General features: G+C 49.0%; 1 protein-coding gene across 3 annotated transcripts; it reads right to left on the reverse strand.

Annotated features, from left to right (window-relative positions):
- Positions 1-1,899: 1,899 nt before the first annotated feature.
- Positions 1,900-22,227, reverse strand: SDHC (succinate dehydrogenase complex subunit C). Of its 3 annotated transcripts, none has more exons than XM_034756533.1 (6): positions 22,130-22,227; positions 14,256-14,312; positions 12,433-12,534; positions 11,359-11,420; positions 6,330-6,493; positions 1,900-3,022 (listed from the first exon to the last, which is right to left on the reverse strand). In XM_034756533.1, exons 1-6 carry the CDS (start codon positions 22,147-22,149, stop codon positions 2,918-2,920), a joined length of 510 nt encoding a protein of 169 aa, XP_034612424.1. In that variant the 5' UTR covers positions 22,150-22,227; the 3' UTR covers positions 1,900-2,917. The 3 variants fall into 3 exon arrangements, with proteins under 3 accessions (XP_034612424.1, XP_034612426.1, XP_034612425.1); XM_034756535.1 differs by lacking the exon at positions 22,130-22,227 and adding an exon at positions 21,485-21,506; XM_034756534.1 differs by lacking the exon at positions 22,130-22,227 and adding an exon at positions 14,575-14,609.
- Between the last annotated feature and the right edge of the window lie 3,038 nt (positions 22,228-25,265).

Below are 25,265 nucleotides of genomic sequence, written 5' to 3' on the forward strand. Positions count from 1 at the left end.
TGGAATCCTGTGTCCAGTTCTGAAGTCCAGAATTCAAGAAGGATATTGATAAATTGGGGAGGGTTTAGAAAGCCATGAGAACGATTAAAGGATTAGAAAACAGACCTTACAGTGATAGACTCAAGGTGGTCAATCTACTTAGCTTAACAAAAAGCTGGTTAAGGGGTGATTTGATCAAAGTCTGTAAGTATCTACATGGGGAACAAATATTTAATAATGAGCTCTTCAGTCTAGCAGAGAAAAGTATAACACAATCCAGTGGATGGAAGTTGAAGCTAGAAAAATTCAGACTGAAAATAAAGTGTAAATTTTTAACTGTGAGAGTAATTAACCATTGGAACAATTTACCAAGGGTCAGAGTGGATTCTCCCCCGCGGCCAATTTTCTAAAAGCTCTGCTCTATTCATTATTTTGAGGCATTTCTCTCCTGTGTTATCCAAGGGGTCAGACAAGATGATTGCAGTGGTCCCTTCTGGTCTTGGAATTTATGAATCTAATGTCAGTGACTAACCTTTTGGATAAAGGAAGTCTTTGCCAAAGACTCCATCCCTTCCCTTTTAACTAGGGCTTTTAGTGCTCCCTTCATAGATATCCTGAGACCCCCGGAAAGACATCCCCCACCAAAACCAGGACAAGCAAACTGGACGCTGCTAATATTTCTAAAAGCAAAAAACCCTTTCAGCCCCTGCCAGGCCCCCGATCCAGCACAGACACGGTGCCCACACCCCATCTTGTACAAATGCTTTTCAGGGCACTTTAAGCACACTCTCCTCTGTCCATGGTCACCACTTGCACCAGGCCCTGACCTTACCACTGGGGCCTCCAGATCAGCCCATGCTTCTGTTCAGTCACTACCCACCTGGCCCACTTGGGGAGGGAATTACCAGTGAAAGACTAAAGCTGGTAGCCACCAAAAGGCAGCGCTGTTAGCTGGCTCCATGACATTGGAAGGGAAGGAGGATTATCTCCCTGCCTCCTCCGGGAGAGGCGCCCATGCACCACTGCCTCTCTGGGTCTGCACCTTCACTGACAGTTATAGGGCACTTCCCCCACACTGCTCTGCCACCAGCACTGGCTAGAGTGGTTATAGCCTCATGCATCTTAACCCCATGACAACCCAGTGGTAAATGCATCCGCAGGTAGTGCACACAAGGGCCTAGAGCTGTCAGGGGAGTTATAACCTCACTGTTACTCTGAGGCCAAACCCTCACTAGGCATTGGACACCAAAGCACCCAGAGCTGAAGCATTGTGTGGGAGGAACCTTGTGCTGCTATTGCTGGTCCTGGAGCCATTTTGGAGACAGCGGAATTCATGTTTCAGGGCAGTCCATGCTGGCTCCACAGCATCAACAGGAGGGGAAGGAAAACCCCTCCTGCAGACAGAGTCAACAGCTCCATAGAGGAGACAGAGCCCCTGAATAGGAAGGAGCCATTTTTACAGTCACTTGGCAGAGTAGAACAGAGCCTCCAAGTGTAAACGCAACTACTGGAGCACATTGGGTTTTAGCAGCACTCTCCAGCAGCCTGCACCTGGGGCACTAGCACAAAGCGAGCACGGACTGGGTTTGAAATGCCACCACACTGAGCCGGGAGCATTTCACATCTGTGTAAATGACCATGGGGTGCAGGCCCAGTGTCAGGCTTCTCAACTGCATACGCAAAGGGTAGCCAGTCACTATGGGCTCCATAACATGAGATCAGAGGACCCCGACTCCCATGTCACACCACACACCTCTGCGCTGCTTCCCTGAAGAGAACACGACATTCTCCATCCACTCAGGGTAAATTCTCCATGTGTCTCTGTTCAGATTTTGGATGTTTCATTAGAGTCTATCGAAAAGCCAAAGTGGCAGCTCATTTGAAAATCTGTAACAATAACTCAGCTGCCAGCGTGCGGTGTGAAAGAGCAAAGTCCGCTTTACTGAGGAGGGTGGGTCTGTTACAAACACACGGGTCGGAGTGACAGTGCACAGTGAGGGGGAGACCGTGGCATTGGCAGTCATCCAAAAGGTTCAAAGAACAGATTTATTTTCAGAAGGAAAAAAAAACAACATACAGATTTGATTGAAGACTCCAAAAATATACGGGTGCTTATCCTTGATCTGCTGGAAGAGTTGTGAGCTGCTGCACAGAGTGCTTTGAACTCAATATGCCCAGCCCCCAAGCACTGGGCCCGCTACAGGCTGCCCCTCTCCCCACTGTAAAGCCCACAGGATGCTGACTGCAGCAGAAAGCCAGATTCCAGCAGTTAGGCATTTTACCCAGGACAGCACCAAATTCCATATTCCCCTTACTGGCGTCGGCGGCTCAGTCTGTGCTTGCCCTAGAACCAGCGCCAGCATCAATGGGGACAGTTGTCTTTTACATGAGCCTACACACAGACGCTAGGCTAGAGGCACTCGCCTCTCCTCCCCCAACCCCGCTCAGGCCCAGTGAGGGGGCACACAGTGCCAGTATTGTCTCAAGCTTCAGGGCAGATCAGAAAGCAAGTGAACCAGAGTTAATTTGAAAGAACAGCAATGAATTAAGGAAGGCAGCTCCTCTGAGCATGCTCTAGGTGGATAAGAATCAACTGCTAATCAGCTGTCAGTTACCAGCTGCTTGTAACTACCTAGAGTCTTGAACATCCTGGACTGGGACTCCTGCCCGTGGCATTCTGGAAGGGTGTTCTGGGATCTCGCTGGACTAGGATAGCTGGAGACAGCACATCACTCAGGGCTAGTAATAAGCAAACTCTGATCAGTCACATGCTTTACAAAGAGCGGAAAGCACCATCTTGCCCCAACAATTTAGTTATCTAGGAGTCTCTAGTCCCTCCTGCCCTCCCCCCGCCCCCACCACACACACACACACACAGAGCTCTGTCTGGACCAGATCACCAGATGAATCAAATCCTTGTAGGAGAAGGGAGGTGCCTTCACATGGCTGCGAGTCCAGCGGAGGAAAGTAGGGTCAAGACCAGGACCAGGACTCCAGACTGGTAGACTTGGGGAATCTTAAATCCTTTTCCCATGTCCCACATCTAGAGACAAAGAGAACAGAGACACACTCAGCAAGGAATCAGGGCGTCCCACTGGAGCACTCGCACAGTCTGCAACTGAACCCCAGGCACGCCAGGCCTCCAGAGCCATCAGTGCTTTGCAGAAAATAGACAAAGAACAAGCCAGAGAAGGGAACAGCCCCTCTGGCTATTGAGCTGTTGAGATCCCTCTTGGAGTAGTGTGTTCTGAGCACCTGACTGCAAATGGGAGGGAGTGCCGAGAACTGCCCAAGTGAGGAAGGGGCCGGGGGACCTATCACAAGTTCTGTAGGAATCTCTAGGGTGAGGGGTGCAGGTTGCGTGCAGGGGCAGTGTGAGCCCCAGCACTTAGATTGGACAGAGCACTAGAGATGCTGATGCCAGGGATCATCCTGGGAATGGCCTAGATGACCCAATAGAAATGAACAATCTTTGATAATGCCCTGTGGAATTAGCTACCGTGACTCCCGTTCATCACACGAACGACAAACCCTGTCCCAGCGAAGCTGGTTCCATCTGGTTTCTGACTATCAGTAAGGCTGCGAGTTTGTCACAGAGGTCACGGATTCCGTGACTTTCCGTGACCTTCGTGACTTCTGCAGCGGCCAGTTCATCTGGCTCAGGGGCAGCTCAGGCAGCCCCTGTGCCAGTCACACCAGCTGCTGCTGGGGCAGTCTCGGGCCACCGCCCCCCTGCAGCAGCAGAAGAGTTTGGGTGTGGGACAGGGCAGGGGGTTGAGGTACGGGACAGGCTCTGGTGGCACTTACCTGGGGAGCTCCCCAGAAGCAGCGACATCCCCCTTGCTCAGCTGCTAGGCGAAGGTGTGGCCAGGCAGCTCTGCACGCAGCCTCCACCCAGAGCACTGGTTTTGCCGTTCCCATTGGCTGGGAACCATGGCCAATGGGAGCTGCGGGGGCGGCAGAGGTAGCACACAGGCTGCCTGGCCATGCCTCCGCTTAGCAGCTGAGCTTGGGGGGAGCGGGGGGCACAGAACCAGGTAGGGAGCCTGCCAGCCCCACCAATTCTCCTCCCCCCCTCCACCAGCAGGTGTCCTGGGCCACGCAGTGCCACCCGCACTCCCCCAGCACCCGCTGGGCCCCCAGGCAGCCCCCTCCCCATCCAAGTTTTAGTCACGGGTATTTTTAGTAAAAGTCATGGACAGGTCACGGGCTGTGAATTTTTGTTTACTGCCCATGACCTGTCCGTGACTTTAAAATACCCCTGACTAAAACTTAGCCTTAGCCATCAGTAATGCACTGAGGTGGCAGGCAGCAACAGACAAGGCAGATAGTCTTGTCTGTTCCCAGTTCTGCCACTGACTACCTGTATGACTTTGTGCCAGTTACTTAGGCCTAAACTTTCTAAGCATCCACTGGTGCTGGGTTAGCAACCTGAGACAATGTCCTGGTTTTCAAAAGTGTGAGGCAGCCTCTGCTCTAAACAAAAATCTAATGGAGACACCACTGGAAAATCAGGCCCCAGATGTCTCAGAGTGGGCACCCATAGTAAGTCCACACTCCAGATAACACTGGATGTATCAGTCGCTCTGTGCCTCAGCTCTCCCTCTGTACATGGGAACTTACAGATCCCACTCAGTATTACGCCAAGGAGCTCCACAGGAGAGCCAAACATCAGTCACAGGAGGCATCTCCCCTTCTCCAGTGGGGAATCTTACCAGTGCTCCTAACCCAGCCCCGTCCCCTCAAAGACAGGGAACGCAGCATTAAGGAGTCATTTTCCTCACTGTCTGAATTTCTCTCTGACTGTGTCTCTGTATATGGAGTGTGAGTCAATCACCACGGTGTCAGACATGGACCTAGTTGGTCATTCAGTCTGCTGCTAGCCCTGGCCAACGTAGGACTGCTCCGTGTCACATACAGGTGCTATCAGGTGATCAGAAGATGTACCAGTGCACTAAAAGTCTAAGTTAAGGGAGGAAAGAGCTGGGAATTTCAACCTAAGCTGGCAGTGCCTTTGGTTTACGTGGCTAGTGATGTGATAATAGGTCTGATTTTGGAGACCTAACTAAATTTAGGTCTAGACACAACAGTAACCAGCTCCCCAGCAGTGGAGCGACCGGAGTGCATGCACACGCACACACACACCACCATCACCACAGCACTGCAGTTTATTCAAGGAAATGAAACACCTAACAATGTAAGCATTAACCGTTCCCTGCCCCACATTTCTGCGATGCAGCCATCCGCCTGGCCAGCTGTCAGCACTGCTGGTTATTTTAACGTAGATTTGGAGGCAGTTTCGTTGCCTTTTTAATGTAAATACGCAGTTACAGTCTTTCAACCCGCATTTGACTCACAAGGCCCTAATGAGAGGGCTGTTAAGACTTTTTCTATTTGCTTGACAGCAACTCCGTGAGCAAATGGGGCTCAGCCAGCTGGATCAATGCTGGAGCCCTGGGCCAGGCCTCATGTTTGCAGATCTGATCTGGAATTCTTGGCGGGCTGCAAAATGAACAATGTTTGCAACAGTGCCAGCCATACCAGGTCAACCAGTCTCCCCAGCTGAGGGATTTACAAAGCCCCCTCACCTCACTCCTCAGGGACAGCTCTGCCAGGTGCATGATGGGTTTCTTTTATCATAAGCAGCTGGTAATACCAGAAGCAAGATACAAACTCCGGGGATCAATACGTTATTAGAGAAGCAATGCTCATGCCACCGAGACGAGAACACAGTGGGCACCCAACGTGTGCAGCACAAACCCATGTCTGAAGTGCAGCACCCCTGAGTCACACCTCCCCTAAAGTAGACGGGATCAGGTCACACACTGAGCCAGCTGCCTCTGCCATTTTGATTTTGTAAAACTAAATGTATTTGAAGTTACAGAAACACAAGACAATTGTTATCTGCAGCAAAAGCAGCACATCTTGTTCCCACATTGGGGAGCCAATATTCTCTTCAGCTGTTTTTTAAATCCACAAAGTTCTCCTACACTGAGATGCTGTCTCCCAAGTTTCAGCCCAGGGCAAATATTAAGGGCTGGTTTCTATAAAGGGACTATAGTAGATCACAGACAGATGTAATATAATATTAATATATAACATAACATGGCTATTGTGAGCGGATATTAACACTGAAAAACAGTCATTTTGGAAGGTCTCACATCGTCACAGGACAATGACATTACAAGCTGGGGATATTAAACAAGAGGTCACACTTTCAGAAGTGCCAAAGTGACAAGTCACGTTGGAAAACGGGACTTAGGAACTTCTGAAAGTATTACCCCAGATGCCCACCCAACTCCCTGCACCTTAGACAGACACATACATGCAGCTCCATCAAGGCTACTCACAAGGTGTCGGATTCCGTTCCAGGTGTGGTAGGTGATGGGGAAAGCCAAAGCAAACTTAGCAGAGTAGATAAGAGCAGGCCCCAGACTGAGCGACTTCACAAATGCCAGGTAATAGGGGAACTGTTCCGGGAGAATCAAGGCAGCCAGACCAAAGAGAGACACCCCTGGAAAAGAAAGAACCCACAAGTCAAACCAGCTTCCAATGGTAGCCAGCAGCTTACTCACCAGGAAAGAGAGCCCTGCAAGATAATCAGCACTCCCCAGCTGGGAGCCAGGGGTTCCTACTCTGGGGCCTGAAAAGCCAATGCAAACAAAATGAGCCAACTTCTTCTCCCACTCTCCTGGTTCCTCTGTATCAGTACAGCACAGCTCCCACAGGGAGCGGCCTTCAATTCTGCATGTCATAGTGAGGAGCTAAAAGGAGAGTTACTTTTAGGTGATTAGTGCAGGAGAGGTCACTTTTTGCTCTGACACACTTATGCCTTTAAGAACAATTCCAGTCTCAGCTTGGCTAAATAAACAAATAGCAACAGAATAGAAGGTGTGAGGTCACTTTGTTACCACAGTGTTACCCCCTGAAGTCAATAAGGCTATTAAGTACCTTACTGTTGGCCCCAGTCCAGCCAACACTGAAGTATGGGAGTAACTAGACTCATGCGAGTAGCCCCCAGTGACTATTCCTGAGAGTACAGTGACACACGCTCAAGCATTTGCAGAATCAGGGCCTTAGTGCATAAGCCGAACTACCTGGGAATGCAAGTTTCAGAGGATCCCCTCAATGTCTGAAATGTAAGAGAGGAGCTCCACCAGAAAGTCCTCGAGAGTCCAGAATAGCAGGACAAAAATATCCACTCGCCAATCACTAACCAAACAGACAGTTTGGCAGGAGCCAAGCCCAGCAGCCCAATGGCATGTGAAGAGGCTGGCACACAAAGAGACGGCTTGACATAAGTGAGCACGCTAGCTGGAGAAGTGGTGGCAGCTTCTGTCATTTCTAGGCCAAGAGGCTTTTTACAGATGGTGCTGCTAAAAGAATGGGAGTGATCAAAGAAAGAAGAGCTAGCCAAGCCGTGATTAACCCTGCGTTCAGTGGAGCCCGATTGCTCTCCTCTGGTACGCGGGCTTAAGCAGCTCTATCTGCAGTGGTGCCAGCGCCTCCACGCCAACTAGCTGCTTCCCAGCTCAGCCACTCGTGGTTTCAATGGCATCTGTGTTTGCCTTGAGAAAGTGCAGGAATCAAGTGCTCATGTAATTGCTGGCCTGGCCGGTGAAAGCAGAGCTCCCTGCTCTGTTCCATTTTGTTGGCTGCACAGCTGTCTGGTGAGACAGTGCAGCCAGTGTGGGGTTACCCTTTGGATTCTAAAGGCCTGGGGAGGAGGCCTCTTGCTGTTCCCATGGCAGAGGTCAACAAAGGGCTCATTTTGTAAGTGAGTAATAAATCCTCTTTTACAGGCAATGGCAACTTTGTGAGCTTGAACAACAACTAGCGGGTTCGAAAGCACACTAGCTACTGGCCAAGCGCCCCACACAGAAGGGCAGGCATTTCCCAGCCCTCTGGGGAAGGAGTAGCTTTGGGCTGAGGAGAATGACCAACAGGACTGCAAGGCTTGGACCATGTTGACAAACTACCTCTCTGCCTGGCACAATGGGTGTCACTCCTCCTGGTATGGTATTACGGCGAAGGGCACATGGGCTAACTCAAAGGGCATTAGGGAATAAACCCGCTGATCCAGCAAGGAGATAAATTGTACTGACGTAACAGAGTGATCTGCAGCAAGCACTCACGTCGGGTTAAACACTGCTGGGCTCATTGGAGCTAATTCTTGTAACCGAATTCAGACTCTGCGGCTCATGCTGCTGACATTTGGCACCTGGCTGGACCTTCAGCTTTTTGTGACAATGCCTAGCTGCACAGATTAGCAATTCTGGGGTTTAACTGAGTGAAAGCCAAGAGGGAGGCAGGGATCACATGGTCAGTTCAAGCCTTGAGGCCCAACCTACACTAGACCCCCTTCAACAAGCACTTCTGTGTAATGAGTCCATCTGGAAACAGCACCAAGGTTTCTAGTGCCATTTTTATCCAATCTTTAGTTAAATTCCCCCACTGGCAGAAACAGAAGTTTTCTGGTCCTGAGACACAAGGTTTGCTGTGGATTTCATTTCAGATTCCACCCATCTTGTGGAAAGCAAGTAAGTGTGTGTGTGTGTTTGTTTGTTTGTTTGGTTTTTTTTTGGGGGGGGGGAGGAGGGTCACCTCTCCCCAAAGACAGTCCCCACATTCCAGGGCCAGCTTTAGGAGTTGATGGAGGGGGAGGGCTGGTGAAGTTATTCTTAGCAGCCCCTCACTCTCTCCCTTTCCTTCCTGATCATTTTGCTCCAACAGCAGCACACCACAAAGACCTGAGTTAAATTTGGTACGAAGTCACAAGTGGGGGGCTGCAGGGGCTCATGCAAACCTCTTAGCCATGGGTTTCCCTACAATCCACTGTTGTAACAGGGTTCAAAAAAGAACTAGATAAGTTCCTGGAGGATGGGCAGGGATAGTGTCCCTAGCCTCTGTTTGCCAGAAGCAGGGAATGGGCGACGGGATGGAACACCTGATGATTACTTGTCTGTTCATTCTCTCGGCAGCACCTGGCATTGGCCACTATCGGAAGACAGGATACTGGGCTTGATGGACCTTTGGTCTGACCCAGTATGGCCGTTATGTATCCTGCTTTTTATGCAGAAGTTGTGTTCCTGCTCTGAAAATACCCTGCAAGTCAGCACTGCCCCCAAACACCTTGACCGTTAGAGTAAGTCTATATAGAGAGCAACAGCAAGTCTCAGAGTCCAGGTCGCCAGACTTGGGCTATCACACTAAAAAAAGCTGTGTAGACCTTACAGCACAGGCTCTAAAACCCACCCCCCTCCCTAGGCTTCAGAGTCTGAGCTGCAGCGTCTACATAGCTCTTTTTAGCACGGTAGTCCAAGCCCCACAAGCCTGAGTCTGTTGACCTGAGCTCCGAGACTCGCTGCCATGGGCCGTGTAGACAAACCCCCTGCAGCTGGAGCACAGGAGAGCAGAGTTCCAGCCATAGCTCTGCACTGGCTCTTGTCACTTGGGCCCACATTTACGAGCGTGCCTATGGCTAAATTTTCAAGTGGCCTCTCCCTTTGGGCGCTCAACTTCCAACCCCTGGGGCCAAATCCTTAGAGGTGCTGAGCACCCACAGCTCCCATTGACTTCAACTGTGGTTGCAGGTCCTCACAGCTTTCCAGGTGTTGGAAATCAGGCATCTAAAGGGAACGTCCAGTTCGGAAAACATAGGCCTTGGCCTCAGCGCCTGTTCCCACCTGTATTGCTGCCTCGCTCTCGGGTCCCGGGAGAAAGAACTCTAAGGGTGAAGCTCCTTTTGCTCAGACTCCCTCGCAGCCCTCCCCTACAAACACAGCTCCACCTCTTCCCTGCAGGCTGAGCAGTAGCACAAACACTTTAAAGAGCCAGATGCTTTACACAGCCAGGGAAAAAGGAAGGGCCACAGGAGAATGAGGGTCAGAAAGACTAAGGTTTCAACATTAGTGTTTTGGTTAAATGGTACAAGATCAAATTATCTGTTTGGACATGGTTTAGCGGCCCCAATTCTGGTGCCACCTACTCCCCCACCTAGGGTGCACTATCAGTCTCTCTGTAGGGGTCCCTAATTGGGAAGGCAGCAGTTGTGTCTGTATAAGACCTACACCAATGGGATCTTGATCCATGACGAAGGCTCCTAAGCACTACAGTAATACAAATAATAAATACCTGCAGAAAGCTTAGAAAACCCAATTGAATCTGAACTTGCTCTTTCAATTCATACCTGATGAGTGGCTTCCCCACACTGGGGTTCTTGCTTTGGGCAGTAGCCCTTTAACGGGAAGCCAAGGCAAAGCAAAAGCGAACCCCACTTTGCATTTATACTAATGCACCCCATGTGAGAGCCAGTCCCCGGCAGACAAAAATGAGGCCCTGGGAGGGTAAATGACTTGCTCAAGCAAGGCAGTGGCAGATTTCAGACCAGAATGCAGGTTTTCTGACTCCCAGTCTCCCATGCTCTAACCAATAGAAAATGCTGCCTCCTTGACTTTCCCAGGAAGGGTACCACTTACATATGGCACACATGTGCAGGGCACCAGGTCTGACAAGGTACAGGAGTCTGGACACTAATATATAGAGCTCTGCACGGATACACAGTTTATAACTGAGGATATAAAGTGGATATCCGAGGTGCTTCAGGGCCAGTGACCAGGCCCTGAACCGCAGCGGCGAAAGCAGCAGCATGTCGGGCCACCACTTGCAGGAGCCAGCGCCCAGCCTGGGCAGCTCCGAGGAGGAGACTGTACCACCCAGCCCTGCCCACTGCTCACCAGCAGCTATCCCTCGTCCCACTAGTGTGTGCAAGCGGCTAGCACGCTCCCAGACAGGAGACACACACTGCTGCATGGACGGGACAGGAGCATGCAAGCCCCTATCATGACCAGGGACAGCTGCCAGTGAGCCTGGTGCCCACCCCAATGATCAGGGGGTGGAGGCGGTACAGCCACACCAGAGGAGCTGCCCAGGCTGGGAGCGGTGGCCCAACATGCTGCTGCTTTCGCTACTGCAGTTCCTGGCCCACTCACTGGCTATGGCCCTGCTGGTCTCGCGCATTGTCACTAGAGCCCTGCAGCTCCATGGATATCCACTTTGTAACCATGGATATAAATTGTGTATCCACGCAGGGCTCTACTAGAGTATGTGGCAAGACACAGCTTGCAGAAGGAAAAGAATGAGATTAGGAGCAATAGGTATTTATTTGTGCAGTCAGTACAGCCCATTACAGAGCCCAGCTGTGGCAACTACAGCAGAGACACTCCAACTCCTTGCCTTGAGGGCAAGGAGAGACGAGGTAATCAACAGAATGAAAGTCAAGTTGTCTCAGGATTAGTGATTGCAAATGGAAGCTCTCTATACTGATGCTGACCAAGGCCCGTCTACTCCCGAAGGTACCTGAGGCAAAGAATCACACACCTGCACTCATTGCAACACCAGTGCCACGGTGGCCGATGGACATCATCATGGGCAGAGACCACCTGCAAAACAACAGACCTTGTCAGAAAGAGGAGCCACTCATGGAGTGTGGGTGATATGCAAACAGCACATCTGGGGTGTCTGAAGCATGCTAGAGGTGAGATAGTCTAGGGAGAAGCCTGAGGTAATGTGAGGGTGAAGGACAGGCTGGAAGCCTTCCAGACAAACTGGGAACTCACATAAACTTGTTGAGAAGGGGCGCAGAGGCAGAGGCATGACCAATCTATTCCCAGACCGCTCTGTGCTTCTGGCTGTGTATTTCTGCACTCAGAATTATTCAAGGAATCTAGCCAAAAGGAAAATAGGCGGGGAATTTGCAGGGGTGGCTCAGGAATGACAAACCCCACTGGCAGGAATCCTGGGAGGGAGAAAGCCCATGTTTGCTGGGAGGGCTTAAAGGGAGGGAGGATGGGGAGAGAGTGCAATGCTGCTGCCAATTCAGAGGGGAAGGACAGGATTCAGGCTCCCAGACACATACCCAGAAATGAGAAAAATCCCAACACAACAGGAAATTCACCACAAGAGAATCAGATCATGGGAACAGCCCAATGCAGAGACACTGAGGTGGTGTGCTCTGGTGGCCTCACATGATCCCCTTCCTGTGCCTCAGGTCACCCTAACACCCTTTGGACTCAGGTTTTTGGGGGAAATAATCCTTTGACCCGCTCTAGCGCCTTCCATCAAGGATGTTAGAGGGCTCTGAAGACATTAACTAGGGCTCACAACCCCTTGAGGTGGGTCAGTTTCATTACTGCCATTGCAGAGATGAAGAAACTGTCACAGGTGGGAAAGTAACACTCGGTCGCTCAAGGTCTCAGAATGTCTATGACAGAGCTAGAAATACAACCCAGGTCTCCCACTTCTCTGCCTTAACCACAAAGCAGGTGCTCCCTGACGACTAAAGGGAACATACAGAGTTCTTTCCACATGAAGGGGAGGATGCAGAGGGTTAAGTCCTTTGCCAGATTCTGGGATGTAACCCCACAGAGATGCAGACGCCTCTGGAGTTCTTACTTGTAGATGGTGATATGAGGGGACATGGGACGGTTCGACTGAGTGTTTTTATCCCAAAATTGAGCCATCTCCTCCTTCGCTGTTGTTCCCATGGGGACCACGCTGGAACAAAAGGAGAGGCAGGAAGTCAGAGGAGTAAAAGGAAGAGCAACAGAATTAAGTGACTCAGATTTACCCTGTGCCCACGGAACATCACTGTCTGAGCAGGGCTGTTCCAGGTCCACAGGGCAACACCAGAGGGGCACTTCACCTTGCAGAGCTGTACATCCCAAGGGAGACACCTCACCCATCTCCACATCAGCACAAGTCAAACAGTCCACACACCATGCCCCTCCCACTCAGCAGCTTTTTGCTCTTTGCAGTTTTAGCCTGAAACAGGAAAACTACCTGAACCATGGGCACAGTTCTGAAAATGGGGCCAGCTCATAGCTGCCCTGCAAATCAGCACCTAGAAAAAGAACTAAAGGGCAGAATAAACATGACATCAGGTCTGCATGAAGCCCAAGGAAGATGCAGTGAGGCCATGAGTGAGAATGGAGATGTCAGGGAAGCAGGCTTCTGACATGAATTCATCTCCTCCATTCCCAGCTCATCGAGGAGTATTTATTTATTAAAATTATTATTAAATCCATCTATAGGTGCCATCCAGTGGTCTGGGCACCAAGCCCACAAATTCAAAATTACAACTTTAACAAGTACTGCCCATAAATATATCCACGTCAACCCACCCTCCTCAACATCCTTAACCAAAAGGAGAAAGATAGGCTTCGCAATGTGTTTGGAAGGGTAACAAAACTGGGCCCTGGTGGACTTGTGGGTGGAGGGAGAGTTCCAAACTAACAAAAGCTGCCAGCTCAAGCACCTCTGCTGGTCTCAACTGCAGTAATGCAGCACTGATCTCTCGAAAAACAGGAGGTGACAGTCAGTGGCAGCTCTCAGCATTTCAAAATAAAACTTAGGATGGTGAGACAGTGCTGATTTCCCTAGCTCTCCCAACCTGAAAAGCACCATCCACAGCCGAGTCGGACTATTAGCTGTCTGATAACATGTTATACAAGGCTGATACCATGCAACCTGCTCTTTACTGCCACAGTAATTGCACATTGTACCAAAGAAAGACCTTGTAATTTCATGTTCCTGAGATAACTAAGCAATTACTCTTACAACCCGATTTAGCAAAAAAAAAAAAAAAAAAAAAAAAGCAAAAGCTTCCCCCACCCCCCACTGAGCCCAGCTGCACAGCTTGCATGGAGCATGGGAGCTGGGAGGGTTTCTGTTGATCATACCTTTGTTAGGTATAAAGTTACTGTGTACACTGCACTGCAACTTACACAGAATGACAGCAGTGACGGGCAAAGCACAGGGATGCAACATAGTCACTGATGCACCTGTACGGCATGCAAATCCCGATCAATGCTGACCCCATAAGAGGCTATCCCAAAGCGCTTTCTAAAGTGAGCCTGCTTTTATTCCGGTTACATGATTCTAATCCAACTGTGTTTGTACATCTTCATCATTGACACATTCAATAATAGCCAGGCCCAAGACTAACACACACCCCAGCCTCCAGCCAGGAGTTTTTTATCATCCCAGGACACAATTATTACCTCACAAAAGAAACACCTGCAGGTTATTTAACTAGCCACATATTTATCATGTAATGACATAGTAAATACCCTGCCAACACATGGCACCCGCCAGGTATCTGAATGGTTAGAATTAATAAGCAGGTAGAACATGCACAGGCAGTGAAGTCTTAGAAGGGATCCCTTAGGGAGAAAGGAATTAATCCCTTTACTCTCAATAAAGCCTCAAAAACTCACTGTCGCACAGAAAGGCTGGGGCCGAGCCGAGTCCACAGGCAGCGCTGACCCACATGTCTGCAAAAAAGAAGACAGAAAGAGCTCTGTGAATATCGGCTAGGCACTGAAAGGGGTAAATGCACACAATACAGGGGCATTTTTATAACCAGGAGCAGAGGAGACCACAGTGTAATGCCTGATGTTTTAAGAGTGAATCTGAGGGATGAGGAATTATTTTAACACCACTTGTAACGCTGAGCCTAGCTGTTAGACTCTCCAGACTCTGCCCAAGAATTCTCTCTTTATGATACCCTGTAATTACCATACTGAGCTGTAATACCTTGCTAATAAGACAGGCATAAACAGTACTCTGCACTAACAGCGAGGCTAATGCAGGCCATTCTTCACTCTCAGGAGAAGCAATTATCAGGACTGGGTGGTAAATGTCCCAGAAAGGCGTGCCTGCCAAACAGCATGAAAAGAGCTGGTTCAGACTACAGCTCTTCAAGCCTCTGAAATAAAGAGATCACCAGCTTTCCTCCTAAAAGCTCTTTTTCATTATATTGTTTCACCCTTGCCCATTCATTATTCTCTGAGTGTTAGCGAGAAGGCAGGTCAATGCCATGGCCCAATGCACACAGTATTTCAGGCACATCAACATTGGAGGTGGGAGATAAATAAGGTTTTTATGGTCCCCAAAGCAGTGGGAGCCATTCTCTACAGATCAATTGCAGTAATTGTGACTCTGACATTCAAGGGCATTTCTCCAGCAAGAGGGGCAGAGCCAGGCCTCCAATCCAGCCACAGCTCAAGAGTTTGCAGATGTGGGTTGGAATCTACAGCATCCGCTCTCTCTCCCAAGTTACTGTCAAGGACAAGGCACAAAAGACAGCACTTCATTTCCTGGTGGCATGATTAGAATTAAGTGTATAACACTCCACACTGTCATCTACAGCACACTGACAAACATTAATTAACCCTCAGATGCACGCAGACTGCGTCTGCTCCAGCATCTCAGGAAATCTCCCACTGTTTCATTAACACCAGTCCGTAAACACAGTGCTGGCATTTTTAACCAGCCCCCAGCAGATCTGGAGGATACAGCGGCAAAAACACCTGGGGACCTCAACAGGGCATCATAGCTCCATTGACCTCAACTAAGCTATAAACATTTACATACAATCGAAGCTCTGGCTCCTGGACACCATCTACACAGATGGCAGAAGACAAGAGATTTTCAAAAAAAATGACAGCGTACACATAATGACAGGGCTGACGGCTCCGCACTCTGAGGATCAGCCTTGTTTTACAATTTACTTAGTCTTTAGTGCAGGGACCTTCTTTTTATTGTTTGTACAGCACCTAGCACAACAGGGCCCTGGTCCACGCCTGGAGTCCCCTAGACTCTACTGCAATTCAAAATAAAACAAAAAAGAAGGGAAAACACACGTTCAATGACTTGACCAAGGTGACACTGTGAGTTAGCTGGCAGAGTCAGCATTAGCAATTCAGAACCTCCTGTCTCCCAAGATCAATTCACCGCCCCCTATTAAGATAAGCACTGTCTGGGTTGCTCCATGCTCGGTTCCCAATGCAGTTCTCTGCAGTGTCTTTCATTATGGAGTTATGGTAATTACTACAACAACACACGTTTAGGATGAGGGCTTCCAAGGTGGCCAGATTCCTCCCCTCATCTCTCTCCAACTTCTGTCAGTAGAAGATTTTTCTGGAAGCTGGAGGCAAACTGAACAAGGAACACAGCTAAACAAATCTGGCATTTCTGCAACGAGGGGAGGAAGGAGGATCCAGAGGCTAGGAAACAAGAAGGGATTCAGGATTCCCTGCTCTGCCACAGACTCCTTGTATGACCTTGGGCAAGTCATGCAGTCTCTGTGCCTCGGGTCGCATCTGAATAAAGGGGATAATAGCCCTACCCTGCCTCACAGAGGGTTGTGAGGATAAACACATTAAAATATTGTGAAGTGCTCAGATATTATAGTAATTGGGGTCATATATGTACCATGGATAAAAAAATTAGGAGTGCATTTGGCAGCTTTGGGGGATGCAGACAGAAAGCTAGTTAGAAATTTATTTATCAGCAGGGGAAGAGGGTATTAATGTTTGCATTAGCATACGTGCAGAGATTGTGATCAGCGAGCACATTAAAATGCACCCATGTAATCCAACGCAAATGTCAAACTACATGCATGGGCAAGTTGCTTCTATTTTAATGTCTAGGCTTAGTCTATGCACGTCCAGGGCCCAATTTACCATTGTCCTGCATTTTGTGGAGTTGTTTCAAAGTCCTGCACAGTGAGTTTAGAATGCCACCAAAAAAATCAGACTGATAGGAGTGTTGGCTAAGAGAAGTGAAAACATTATCTACTGTGCAAAGTGCAAGGAAATGACGAATCAGACCCTTGCTGCTCACTTAGAGCTGCCCATGGATTCTGTGACAGGAACTGAGTCTATGCACACCTCAGAAAGCTTTCCATCCAAGCCAAGATGTTTCTTTCCATCCACACCACACCAAGCCTAAAACTGTCTTTTAAAACAAAAAAAGGTATGAAAATATCTAGAAAAAAACACCACCTTTGTTAACCTTGATTCCAATGAGAAAAGGTGTATAAGTAACTCAAGACGGAGTGTATGGGGACAGGGACATTAAGACTTCATTATAGTCAAACTATTGGGAAGCTGGGAAAATTGAAAATAAAGCTCAAATTGGAAGAGGCACTGTTATTACACAACCAATGGTAACTCTCCTCCCATATCATTGCCCATCCACCATGCAGAAGATCAGGGAACAGTCTTATGCCTGAACCGCAAACAGTTCTAACACCGACAATACAAGCCACCAGACTTTCTGTACTGAAGCCATAACTGACATATTCACAGATTCCAAGGCCAGAAGAGACCTTTACGGTCATCTAGTCTGAGCTCTTGCATAACAGGCCAGAGAACATCATCCAGCAATTCCTGCATCGAATCCAACAGCTCTTAGTAAAGCATCCAGGCCTCAATTCTCCACGCAGGAACCTTACTCTAATGGAGGACTGGTGGTAACAGAGCCACACCTTCTATCCTTCCCTAGCCCTCTCCTCTACCTCACACTGGTGTGGAGGAAAGAGAGCCAGCACAGAGGGAATTCCCCACTGGTTGTCTCCTGATAGCGTGGGAGCACTCTGCAGTGTTTATATGGAGCAAAGTGGCCTTGGTAGACCAGAGAATCAGTCTCCCATTCTGATTTAAATATACCAAGCGATAGAGAATCTACCACACCCCTTATGAAGCTGTGCCAATGCTAATTATCCTCACTTTAAAAAATGAACCTTATTTCCCATTTGAATTTTTCTACTTGCAACTTCCAGCCACTGGTTCTTGTATGTCTGACTGGGCCCGTGTGTCCGCTAGAATAAAGAGCCCTCTAATAGAACATCTTCTCCCTGCGCTGATAGTTATAGACTTCGGAAGATGGGGAATCAGCAAGGTATTCCATTGCTGTGTATTGTGGAATGAACTCAGTGGTGTCTTCAGAGACTGTGGATTCACAGTTTAGTAGGCTCTCAAAGTGCTCCTTCCAGCGTTGTTTAATGGCTACATTGTCCTTGAGGAGAGTGGAGCCACCCTGGGAACATAAGGGGGTTGGGCCTTTGGAGCTTGGCCCATATAGAGCTTTTTGTGGTTTGAAAGAAGCTTCTCATGTCATCCTGGTCTACGAAAACCTGGATCTCAGAGAACCTTCCCTTGCCACCACTTGTTTTTGATGCCATGTAGCCTCCTTTGGACTTCAGCTTTGAGCAGATGATAGATCTCATGCTTTCGTTGGTTAGAGAAATCATTTTGCCAGATACAGAATACATTTATTTTCTGTTGAATTAATGCTAGGACTTCCTCGTTGTTTTTATCAAACCAGTCTTGGTGCTGATGAGTGGAATATCCTATGGTTTCAGCACATGCAGTGTGAATAGTATTTTTAAGTTGATTCCAGTGCTTTTGAATGTCAATGATGTCAGGCAAGCCAGAGAGTTTCCCATCTTCCGAGGAAGTATAATGTGCCATCACCCAGATAAAAATAATCACCAGGCCCAGACGGCATCCCACCTGAGGCTTTTAAAGCTGGTGGAACAATGCCCCAGCACAAACTTTGCCAATTCCTTGACAAAATCTGGACCTGTGAAGAAATTCCACCTGACTTTAAGAAGGCCAACCTTGTTACAATATTCAAGATAGGGGACAAATCTTTGTGTGGGAACTACAGAGGTATTGCCCTCCTCTCCGTCATAGGGCAGATCCTTGCCCGGATCCTTTTAAACCACCTCCTCCCTCTTGCCGAGGAACTTTTCCCCGAATCAGTGTGGCTTCAGGACACCCTGAGGCACAACTGACATGATCTTTGTGGCACGACAGATTCAGGAGAAGTGCAGAGAGCAACACCAGGAACTGCTCATGGCATTCATCGACCTAACCAAGGCCTTTGACTCTATCAATCGTGATGCCCTATGGATGGTGCTGTGTAGGTTTGGTTGTCCAAAGAAATTTATTTCCATCATTAAACTACTCTATGATGGGATGCAACGGCTCAGAGATCGAACCATTCATCATACTGGTGTCAAGCAGGGCTGTGTCACTGCTCCAACACTGTTCTCCATTTACCTTGCCGTGATCCTGATTCTCATCTGCGACAGCCTTCCTGACAGAATCGGGATTGAGTATCATATGGATGGCCAACTTCACAATCTCCCACGTCTCCAAACAAAATTTAAGATCACGAGAATTGGCATCACAGATTCAGTATGCAGATGATTGTGTCATCTTTGCACACACAGAGGCCGACTTGCAAGCACCCTAAATCTTTTTGCAGATCCTATCACAGCTTGGAGGGGGGTCTCTCTCAATATTAGGATATTCTATCAATACCAAGGTATTCTACCAGCCCTCGCCTGTATAAACTACTCTTCATACTTCACAAATCACCATCAGCAGAGAACCCCTGGAAAATGTGGACCATTTTCCATACCTTTGCAGCCACCTCTCCCAAACAAATAGCACTGACACAGAAATCGAATACAGGATCCGCTGGGCTAGCATATTCTTTGGAAGACTACTCAAACAAGTCTTCAGTGATAGGAATCTACAAACAGGTACCAAGATCTTGGTTTACAAGGCAGTTGTCATCCCCACCCTTCTCTAAGGGTAACCTACAAACAACATCTCAAGCAGCTGGAGTGGTTCCAGCCGTACTACTTCAGGAGGATTCTCAGGATCAGGTGGAAAGACTGATGCACTAACATCAGCGTTCTCTCTGCAGCCAACATCAGCAGTGTAAAAGCGCAGGTCATGAAACATCAACTCTGCTGGGCTGGTCACTGTGTACGTATGTCTGACACTTGCCTCCCAAAGCAAGTACTCTTCTCTCAGTTAAGCCAGGGAAGAAGGGATCGTGGAGGGCAGCGGAAGCACTTCAAGGACATACTGAAAGTACACCTTAAAAAGGGAGGCATCAATCCACCAACCTGGAGGACTTCAACACAGAGGCATCACGCTATACATCAAGCCATAGCCCACTTTGAGGAGAACAGACGCGCTCATGAGACAGAAGCGACAAAGGAGTAAAGAAAGGGCACAACACTAGCCAACAACTATGTCTCCTCCAAGATTACACCTGTCACTTCCGTGGGAAAATCTGCAGGGCAAAAATTGGGCTCCTCAGCCACTTAAAAACCCATCAATAAATCCTTTTAGCAGACATCATCCTCGCACTGAGGGATAGCCGAAGAAGAAGAGTTATAGACCATGCTCAACCTTCTCATCAATAAACTAAACAGATTCAAATCCTTTAGTCTTCCACCGTAAGGCAAGCTTTTCAGCACTCAGATCACTCTTGCAGCTCTTCTTTGAACTTTTTCCAAATATTCAACAGCCTTTCTAAAGCAGGGACCCCAAAATTGGACACAATAGTCCTTTACTCACCAGCAACATATTGAGATACAACCACAGACTACAGTGAGATCAATCTTCATCTGCTAAAGGAAACCAGAACTCCTGAACCAATACGAACATCAAAAACCCATTCCTAGGGCCCTACCAAATGCACGGCCATGAAAAACGTGTCACAGACTGTGAAATCTGGTCTTTTGTGTACTCTTACCCTATACTATACAGATTTCATGGGAAAGACCAGCATTTCTTAAACTGAGGGTCCCAATCCAAAAGGGGGTTGCGGGGGGAGGGGGGTGCTGTGGTATTGCCACCCTTATTTCTGTGTTGCTGCCTTCAGAGCTGGGTGGCCAGAGAGTGGCAGCTGCTGGCCAAGGGCCCAGCTCTAAAGGCAGCAGTGCAGAAGTAAGAGTGGCTATATACCATACCATGCCATCCTTACTTCTGCTCCTAGCCAGCAGCTGCCGCTCTCCAGCCACCCAGCTCTGAAGGCAGCACCACCACCAGTAGCTGTGCAAAAGTAAGGGTGGCAATACCACGACCCCCCAATAAGTTTTTTGGGGGACACATACACACAATACCCTTTTGGGGCAGGACCCCTACAGTTACACCACCATGAAATTTCAGATTTAAATATCTGGATTCATGAAATTTACAATTTTTAAAATCCTATGACCATAAAATTGATCAAAATGGACCATGAATTTGGTAGGGCCTTACCCATTCCATATGACACTGGCAAAGGTACATCATAATTCTGCCACACCGTGACTACAGCAGTGGCAATAAATGAGAACACAGTCACAGATATACCTGTTGCTCAGCTACCTACCCTGTGCTGGTTAGTACTATGTTGTGATACCTTTAAAGACGATCTGAATGCAGAAAAGTGCTTGTCTTTTGCAGGGACTGTTGGGTATTTGTTTTTTTTTTTTTCCCCTAATTTATGACCAATAAAAAGGGCCAAAATAATTATACTGGTCCAATCCCTAGTAGGGATGCAGTTATACTCATATAAAGGTCTTATACTGGGTTATTATAGATGTATTACCTAATATCCTGGGACCAAGGTGGGTGAGGTCTGAAAAAGAGCTCTTCGTACTCTCTCTCTCACCAGCAGAGCTGGTCCATGGAAAGATATCATCTCACCCACCTCATCTCTCTTATACAGAGACAAGTTATTCTCCTTCCCGTATGGGGATAAGTTACACAGGTATAAATGTGTCCACAGAGGGGTGGTTTACACCACTTTGCTAAACTAGTACAGTTAAAGCTGTACAATGTTTGTGTCGACACAGGCCCATACTCACAGTTCTAAGATGCAGGGTCAGTCTATCCAGGCGTCTGCCAGCTTAAATCCATTAGACAGTGCAACGTGACCATAAATGTCTGTCTAGCTTAGCTCTCCCTACATGCCGCACGAGAGCGAGGGGAACTGATGATGCTGTTTAGGGACCTTAGGGATCTTTTGCTTATTAACACCGTAGAATTTCCTGCCCTTGTTTTTAAGACAAGACTGTCACGGGCTCGCCCCGGCAGCGGGAGCCAGTCAGGCTTCACTGCAGGCTGTTGCCTTGGCCAAGCTGCGCGCCCCTGGAGACCCCCGGAGGCAGGAGCAGCACCGCTGTAGGCGACGGGGAGAAGCCGGGGGCAGGGTCCCAGGACTGCCCCGAGCCCTCCAACGCTTCCACCCTGTCCAAAGCGCAGCCACATCACAGGCAGTCACCGGCCCGCCCGCCCGCCATGGGGTTCTCCAGGGCCCGGCCGCCGTCCCCCCGCCGGGCCTCCCCCCGGCCCGCCCGGCCACCTGGTGCCCCCCGCTACCTGGTCTCTCCCCTCGTCCCTCCAGGCCTCCGCCGCCTCCTCCTCCTCCGCTCCGCTACCCAGTCCCCCCCACTCACCAGGTCTCCAGCCTACCCCCCTCCCCTCGGCTCCCCCCCGCTCCCAGACGTCACCTCAACAATGAAGCCGCCATCTTGAAACGCTCCGAGGTCCGGAAGTGACCTCAGACGTACAAAGCATGTCCGCCTGCCCTACTTCCGCTCCCGGAGGGGAGGGGCCTCCTCTCCCAGCGACCCCCATAGCTGGGATTCCCTCCCAGCCTCGGGCCCCTGCCCCCGCCCGGACACGCACACACTTTGTTGACTGCTGCACATCTCCCTGGAGCTGGGCTGTGGGGGGCTGGGAGCCAGGACGCCTGGGTTCTGTTAGGGACTCGCTCTGTGACCCAGGGCAAGTTACTGGGTTTGATCCTGCTCTGGTTAATATCAGTAGGCCCAGGATCCAGCCCCTTTCTCTGTCTCTCAGGGTCCCCAGCCCTGTAGGGGCATTAGCACTATTTGCCTACCCCACGTGGGCTGGGGGCAGTGAAGGTGGTGGTACAGCCCCACCACTTATTTTCAATGGAAGCAGACATGTCCTAGTCGGGTGCTCCGAGGACATAATGTGCCCTCTAAATGCTTAACATGAATGTAACAAACTTGCCAGACACTCCTGGCTCGAGCCCCAGAGGGAGGCTCCAGAGAGAGGTTTTATTAAATTAGATTATGAACGTTTAAAAATAAGTTTTTTAGTTTTGAGAGCAAAGCGTTCATCGTCCAGAGATATTTCTATTGGGCTTTTACCATCTAAGCACCAACTATGGGCATAGAAGAAGAAGAATTGACTAAGTAACTTTGGCTCCTCTTGATCTACTCTGCAGATCTCAAAATGCTCCTGTCGAGCTGTGCTCCAGTGGCTCAAGAGCATGAGTACGATCTTCGGGGCTGACTGCGGAGAAGCGGGACACAAACCCCAAATTGGCTGTGAGTTCTATACGTCTTCACTGCCAATGTTAAAACGCTGCCGCAGCAACAGTTCAACGTGGCTGTGTAGTTGCGGCACCAGCACTGGGAGAAAGCTGTAAAAAAACCCACCCCCACAAGGGGAGTAGCTACCAGCGCTGGTGCACTGTCTACACTGCCACTTTGCAGCGCTGAAACTTTCATTGCTCGGGGGTGTTTTTTCACACCCCTGAACGAGACAGTTTCAGCGCTGTAAAGTGGCAGTGTAGACAAGACCTTAGATTTTCACCAACCAAGTATCAAGTGTGAACTCCTCAAGCATTAGAGTTGTGAATTCAGCTGTCAGGAGGAATTCAGTAGCACATCTCCTCTTCATGGGGGTGGGAGGGGAGAAGCAATGCACAAAGCCTTTTGTCTTCAGCAGTGGTTATGTTCAAGAGTGATTTCCCTGGTGTTGATGGGCCGTCTTTTGTTGGGCAAGAGATAACACATCATGCTGGAAACAAATATTTCGCACTTGGTAATGCTTCTCTCCTCTCTGGTGATTTACAGTTACAAAGCAAACACTTAAATCTTACTTTATAACATGGCCTACAGGTATTATAAGTGAAGTGAGTGCACGCAGCAACTTACAAGTATTCCATAAAGTCTAAACACTAAGCACGTTTTTATAACTCTAATGCCTGTTTTAACCGTTCCAGCACACAGGTGAGCCCAGACTGGCTCCAGCTGTTTGTCAGGGCTAGTCGACACTGGCAACGCTAAAGCACTGCTGTGGCAGCACTTTAAAGTGGCTTGTGTGGTCGCGGCAGAGCACTGGGAGAAAAAACCACTTCCACAAGGGGCATAGCTACTAGCACTGGGAGCACGGCTCCCAGCGCTGGTGCACGGTCTACACTGGTGCTTTACAGCACGGAAACTTGCTGCACTCAGGGAGGTGTTTTTTCACCCCCCTGAGCAAGAAAGTTGCAGCACTGTAAATTGCCAGTGTAGACAAGCCCTCAGTGTTCAGTTGAGACCTAGGGGCCTTAGCATGAACCGGTACCTCCTCTGCCAGCATCACAGCTTCATAAACGTTACTGAATTCTCACAACCCTTCCACGAGGCAGATCAACGATATCTCCATTGCACAGGTGCGGAGGTGACTTATCCAATTGAGGGACAGAGCTCAGTACAGACCCAGGTATCCTAACTCCTTGTTTCCCACTGTATCCTTCCTCTCATACAATGTCCTCTGCCATTTAAAATAGGCCCTACAATAAGTGAAATAATAACAGTGGTCAGTAATTTATATATGTATGTTGAAAGTCACACAGAAGTCAAATTATTATACTTTGCACTCCACACAAATCTTCTGTCCCCACACACCTTCCCCCATTCCTGCTACCAAAAGAGCTAAAGTAGCTCCTGGCAAAATTATGTTTGTGTTTAAAATAAATATTTTCAGACAAGGAGCATAGAAACTGCAAGATTAGGGGTCTGTCTCATCTGCTATCCTGCCTCTAATTGTAGCCAGTGCCAGATGTTTCATAGAAACATGAAGTGGGAAAGTATGACGTGACCTGCCTACTGGATAAGTTGCTTCCTGACCCCCATTAGTTAGAGGCTGGTGTGTGCCTTGAAGCAGGAGGATTTATAGTTCTTCTAAACTTTTTTGTTCTTTTTTAATCATGGCTAGTATCAAATCCAGATATTCCTGTGGTCCGTATCGATATTTGATCTTTCTCTGGATCCTGCTAAGCGCCTGGCCTCAGTAATATCTTGTAGCAATGAGTTCCACCGACTAATTGTACAGTGTATAAAAAAGACTAAGGGTATGTCTACACTGCAATAGGGACAGCACATGGAGGCTGTGACGGAGCAGGGAGCAGGGCAGATTTGACCTGGGAATGTTGCAGGGGGGTTGCAGTGGGGATGTGGGACTTCCCTTGAAGGAAGCTACCTGAGCTGTAACCTGAGCCAGGAACGGGGGTGGGGAGAAGTAACACCTTCTGCCCGGGAGACTGAACAAAGGAGAGGAGCAGCGGGAGGAGTTTTGAGTTTAGTTTTCGGTTGGGGCTGGGTGGTGCAACGCAGGGAACCCCAAGCTGGGGTCTAAGCTCCCTGAACCTCCCAGAGGGGCCTAATTGAGGGGGTCTGGTCGTACCTACACGCTCTGCTTGAGACTGTGTTCCTGTCCTTAAATAAACCTTCTGCTTTACTGGCTGGTTGAGAGTCGCAGTGAATCTCGGGAAGAGGGGTGCAGGGCCCTAACTCCCCCACAATCCGCNCGCAGTGAATCTCGGGAAGAGGGGTGCAGGGCCCTAAC

This window comes from Trachemys scripta, chromosome 24 (genome assembly GCF_013100865.1).
Source record: "Trachemys scripta elegans isolate TJP31775 chromosome 24, CAS_Tse_1.0, whole genome shotgun sequence".
NCBI lineage: Eukaryota > Metazoa > Chordata > Testudines > Emydidae > Trachemys > Trachemys scripta.